The sequence below is a fragment of the Arachis ipaensis genome, chromosome B07, assembly GCF_000816755.2.
Source record: "Arachis ipaensis cultivar K30076 chromosome B07, Araip1.1, whole genome shotgun sequence".
Classification (NCBI taxonomy): Eukaryota; Viridiplantae; Streptophyta; class Magnoliopsida; order Fabales; family Fabaceae; genus Arachis; species Arachis ipaensis.
In genome coordinates, this window is record NC_029791.2 from 56,912,750 (window position 1) to 56,919,124 (window position 6,375).

The window sequence follows — 6,375 nt, forward strand, 5'->3', positions numbered from 1 at the left end:
AGCAAAAATAATTATTTTGTTGTGGTGGTTAACCCCGCTGAATATATGACTAATGGACAACTATACTTGTTCTTCTTGCACGTGGCATCAAAAGCAATAACATCCCCGAAGAGTTGGTAGTCTAGTTGGATAATCACATCAGACCAGAACAAGTTACATAACAAACCTCTTGAATCATGACATGCCTTGAAAAATATTATGGATCCTTCAACCGCATATCCTCCAACTTCTTCAACACTCATGCTGCATCACCAGGAACTTCACGCCTTTGCCGAGCAATCTTATTGTACATATCTCTGGGATCATAGCCAACAAATTCATACCCGCCTGCTGGACTAGCTAGAAGACCAAATATCTGTGAAGTGTTAATTCCGGACTTTAGCATGTTCATCATTTGTATAATATCTTCCTCTGACATTTTTCTATGGGCAGGCAACATAGCACTGAATTATGTATCCAATAGGTCATGGTTGTGTTCATCAGAGAAATAAAAGATATGCCACCTTCCAGTTTCAGTTACAAATTTAACATCCATTCGGGCTTCACACCCAGTTCTTGTTTCCAATCTAGGCTCCTTCTTCCTTTTTTCCATCGTGTAATACTTTTTCTCCCTGAATCCTTGCCTATGACATACAAACTTTTGTTTGTAAACCTCGCCAATACTATTCTTGAAAGTCTTACTCTTCCTTGCACCAAAGCCCTTTGACATTGAGTACTTCAGATAAAAATCAAATGCAAGCTGCAAAATAGAAAAGTGATTTTTACCAATTTTCTCCACACAATTTTCACTGAAATTTAAAATTGTAATGTCTTGCACGGAGTCAACCATATAAGCAGCTTCAAGGGTATCTTCTGACGGATCAGATTTAGAAAAATACACTCCCTCAATAAATTCATCTCCGAAATCTTGTTCGGATTCATTCTGTTCATCCATCATATCTTGGTCACAAACTAGTTCTTCTTGTTGGTTAATATCATCGTCCTCCTAGTATTGCTCATCTATCTCAGTGTCTGTAAATATATCTGGCATCTTAAAAATGTCCAATGAAAAAAAAATTTATGTACACTAGTCTTATAATATTAAAAAAATAAATAACAATATTACACCAATATCCTAAATCCAAAATAATTACATGAATGTGTAGTTTTGCCATATAACTATGTAAATCAAAGCAAACAAATTCAATTTACACTCATTCTATTTATTTATTGGTATAAAATTAGATAACTACATAAATTTTGAATAAAATATACTAATTATGTTATCTTTTTAACGATATTTTCATTAACAAATTTTTATTTTAATAATATATATAATATAAATATTTTATATATACACATATAATGGTTACATACTAGTACATTTTTTTATTCTAAAACAAAATTAAAAAAATAAAAAATGTTGAAAAATTGCTGTTGTTTTTTAATTTTTTTCTAAGAAGCACAAATAAACGTATCCAATGGAAGTGTTTGAATTGCTAGACTTGGTAGTTAAATATTTAATATTTAAAATATTATTATTTTGAGTAATATTTAAAAAAAAATTCTTAAAGGTGAGTACCTGTGATATAATTCATAGCTAGTTTCACTACAAAACGAATGGAGGATGGCGGCAGCTTTTTTGCCAATTTGCGGCGGTTTAAAACCGCCGCAAAATAGAACACCAGCGGATTAAAAACCACCTTCCTTAAGGGCGCGGGGATGGTATTTTGCGGTGGTTTCCAGCAACTGCTGGTATAACCGCCGCAATTCATATATTTTGCGTCGGTTGAACTAGCGGCGGTTTCGAACGGCCGCTATGTGACGAAGGGTGATTTCCTGCGATTTTTTAAAATTTATTTGCGGCAGTTTTTTATCCGCCACAATTTGATAAAACAGCTTTAAAATATAAATTCTTGGTTGTTTAGAACTGCCGCAATTTAGCACACTTGTTAAAAAATAATAGGTGGTTTAAACCGCCACAATCTACCGTGAAATTAAAAAATTGGTAAAATTACACGCTTTTGACTCTTTTTCTTGTCATACTCCTATTTCCTTTTACATAATGATTGATCAAATTTAAGATATTTACATTAGAAAATACACTTAATATTATTAATATACATGCAATGAACTTAACTAATATAAAAAGATAAACATAATAATCAATAACTGATCATAAAATCTAATTACAATGTTAAAGTACAAAATGAATCCATTTGAGGTCATAGTAATATTCACCTTTAAACTAACAATAAAATAATCTTGCATTGATGTATTAATCACTTCGACAAATCAATAAATAAGCTCCTTCTTCAAATGCTCCAAACTAACACACTGCAATGAAAAGTACCTTATATTAGTCAATATATACAATGAGAAGATACATTGCATAATGCACAAAGATAGCTCAACGCAACGCACAAATTAATAACACAATAACAAGATTGCCATTACGATAAGCCTTGATCCAACTCCTATCCTCTATTTTATGTTATCATTTTCCTCATCTTAATGAAATTCTTCTTTTATTAAATAATAATATAATAATTCAAATTGTTTAGGTTCATGATAAATATGAGAGTATAAGACTAATGCTATAAGTTAAACCATGTAACAAGGAGATGGAGGTATGTCATCTTTAAAAGAAAAAGATAAACAAATAAATATTTCTAAATTTGCTCTAACAACCATCTAGTAATACTCTTACCATGTCAAGGATAAAGTATTTCCTTTTTTATATTTTTGGTCCTGAGAATAAGGTTTTTTAACTAAACTCATAATCTTATATGCATAATTATTTAGACTTCAGCCAGCATATGTGGATTGCTGAATCGACAAGAGTGAAATTAGGATAAAAAGGATAAAGATAGAACAAGAAGATTACCTGATGATGTGTCCTAAACAACACTTTGCAGTTGACATGAATTCTTGGACATGAGAAAGGGCCTTGAAAAAGTTCTCATTCAGCTCTTCATCTCTAATTACATTTATCTGTAGATAATAATAAGTCTGTAGATAATAATAAGTATCGATAAGCAAGACCATTGTATGATTATCTTGAAATTCATTCACGAAGCTACAATCCAACAATAGAAAAGACATCAAGTCAGTAACTTAAAACCTCTTCAGGGGAGAGCTAATAATAAAGAAGACATTAGTGTTAAAATTTTGGAACTTAATGATGTAATCAATTAAGTTTCATATTTTCCATCCAAAACCCTTCAGGAAAAGAAAAATTAACAACATATTGCACATAAAAGTCATAATTTTGAACTTAACCATTCTCCATCTGTTATATGAGCATGCAAGTGATGCAACGTCACCACAGATGTTTAACTAACTATATAGACAAATTGATACTTTTAACAAGTGCAATGCAAATTCAAAAAGTTACGTTAAAGAATGCTAGCAGCTAGCTTGAATAATCATCTAATAGAAAACAGTCATATTTGAGACTGGTTGGTAGGTGACATTGACCAGGACCTGGACTTGTTTCTTCTAGTGTAAGGGAAGACTATTCAAACCATGAAGATCAGCAGAGCTGTCTGGATTCTTAAGTTAAGAGTAATATCTTAAGCCACCACCTTTCATAATCATGGTATTCTAAATTCAAAACCTAGTATTCACATGTTACTTTCATTACATGGTTTATAATTTCATATTAAGTCATGTTATTAGTGCTTGGTTGGTTAAACAATTTTCTTATGATTTCACATAAGTTCATAAATACATACCTGTACCATAGAAAGAGAATTGCTGCATTTGCAGGTGCAATAGAAAGGCCCATCATTCCTCCACACAATTCATTAGGCATATACCTACAGATAAGATTATTAGAACCGTTAGATCCATGATTAAGCAGATTTACAGTACAAGCCTTGTTGATGAGTTTACATGGTCCTTAATCTAGCAAGTGATGGTAAAATAAACCCGACACAAGCATGAAACATGCTAAATACTATCACCAAAAATCCAATTTCCTGCACATGATAAAGTGTGAGAGTCAAAATCCAGACTTCCAGCCCAAAAATTCTAACAAAATCATATGTCATATAATAAAGATAAAAGTACTCTACCTGATAGTCATAAGCCACAATAGACAAGAGAAAAGCCAATACAACGTATGCATATACTAGGCAGTCCTCAGTTCTAAGTGACGATGGATCACTTGTAAGACAAGGAAATATGGTGCTTCCTAGCATCCTTGAAGCCAAAAAAGAAGGATATATCAATCCTAATTGCACTTCTCGCCCATCAGTAGAAGTGGCTAGTTGCAAGCTCGACCACATAAAAGCATGTATAATTTCACAAACAAACTTTAGTTATACATTGCCAATTACCACCAGTCATTTGGTAACTTTTGCGTTTCACCATATAATAATTATGTAGTGAGAAGACTTAGGGTAGTTGCATTGGTTATAAGAAATTTCAAATAAATTGTCAATTAGAAGGTTGATGATCAAAGAAACACCAGAAATCAAAGTAGCAATTAGACATTAGCTCCAAAAAAAAATTCTCGGTACACTACATATATACTTCACACGAAAAATCTAGAGCTTTAAAAAATTTGTTCCACTCTAATAAAATATCAACTAATGCATACCGATAAATCACAAACTGAGTCAGTTTAATTACTTTCATAGATGAAACAGGATACATACCCATCCACTCTAACACGCTGTATTTCTATGCTTAAAAATAGCATGGTTTTTCAACAAGTAGTTCTGATAGTATGATCTTTCATTTTAATTTTCAATACACAACTCATATCATTATAAGAACAAAACAAAATTTCACAGAAAATAATCATAACAACAAAATAAAATTCCTAAAATCCTGGAATGCAATGAGAGATTTTTCAGGGTCCTAGAATATACTAAGGATCCAAAGCTCATGTGTTTCCTAGCTATATTAGGCAGTGGATGAGAACAATCAGAAATAAAAAACAAAGGTTTTAGATAAATTTATTTACTTTTACTTAACATTCTTTTGAGGTCTTCTTTTAACCCAGTTAAACATGAGGCATAATCTGATTCAATATTAATCAAATATATAGACAAAATTTGAATGAAAATAACTTGAAAGCATAATTTAAACCAAGAACATATTTATAAATCTTGAGGAAAATAGGATTCAAATTTTGTAAGTGATCAAGAATGAAAACAAGAAAGAAAGAGCAATGTGGAAGTACAAACCAGTGACAGGTGAGAGGGCGCGATAATTTAGATTCGCACACGGTGGAGGAGAGGGGAACGGTTGCCGACGGTGAGAGGAGGACGTCTGGGCAGCCACGTGACTCAGAGACGGCACAGACTCGCACGGTGGATGCGAGAACATGGGTGGATTACGCACACCGAGGATGAGGGATTAGGGGTTTCACGCACTGTAGAGTAGAGGGAAATGGTTGACGACGGTGAAAGGAGGTTGGGTCGCCAGCCACTAACTCCACGGTGACACAGCGGCGCACGGTGTGTTTGAGCACAGGGGTTTGCACGCTTCCACTCTCCTTTCGCAGGTTTCTCTTCTTTCTGATTTTGGGTAATCTGAATTGATTTATGGGTGAAATCACTATATTGGGTTGGGGTTAGCGACAAGACTTCATGGAATCGATGCTAATTCAAATTGATTTTGCGTCACAATGATGAAATTGGATGTCAATCACAGCTATCATGAAAAATTGCAGCAGATGGAGAAACAGTTGGCAATTTGCCGCTGCTATCCTCCGCCTCTCTTGTAGTTGTTGCTTCGATTTAGAGATTTGATAAAATACTAATTGATTTGATTTGCTATGATACTCAACCTATTCCATAAATCGAATTCATCTAATTCGATTTACCATGGAATATAAGCTTTATTATAGTGGGACTCACAATGACAAAAAAAATATAAATTATATAAATTCTTTTAGTATAATAATCCAATAATACATTTTAAGTCTACACTTTTAAATATTGCTAGCTAATTAATAATAAAAAAATAATAAACTTTATTTACTTTTTAGTATTCTTCAATGTCTGTGAATTACTAAAAGATAAAAAATATTTTTTTATTACACAATCAATTTCACAAATAAAGAATTGAAACGAAGAATTACAAAATTAGAGATTCTATTCACTGACCTCAATTTTGTAATCAAAATAGTGGATTATTTTCTGAACACTACAATGAAGAAATCGATTGGATCTTTGTTGATTGCTGCAACTGTGATTATCAATTCATGATGAACAAATATTGGATATTAAACAGATGAATAAAAAAATGAACAAAAATTAGATATTAAGTAGATGGATAACTAGAACAAAAACAATGAAAATTTTAATAATCAAGGAGATTGATAAATGATGTCGATTTTTACAAACCACAAAACACCGGCAAGTACACCGGGTCGTATCA

The 6,375-nt window shown here is 32.5% G+C and overlaps 1 protein-coding gene across 1 annotated transcript; it reads right to left on the reverse strand.

The window, feature by feature from the left end:
• LOC107607330 lies at window positions 239–934 on the reverse strand. Its single transcript, XM_016309298.1, has 2 exons — window positions 504–934; window positions 239–422 (listed from the first exon to the last, which is right to left on the reverse strand). Exons 1-2 carry the CDS (start codon window positions 932–934, stop codon window positions 239–241), a joined length of 615 nt encoding a protein of 204 aa, XP_016164784.1.

What these genes read in the sequence shown, in the direction of transcription:
- LOC107607330 (XM_016309298.1), bottom strand. Translation starts at nt 934, where the DNA reads ATGGATGAACAGAATGAATCCGAACAAGATTTCGGAGATGAATTTATT. An exon ending in TTTGTAACTGAAACTGGAAG is followed by an intron (nt 423 to 503) that starts GTGGCATATCTT and finishes GCCTGCCCATAG; the next exon opens with AAAAATGTCAGAGGAAGATA.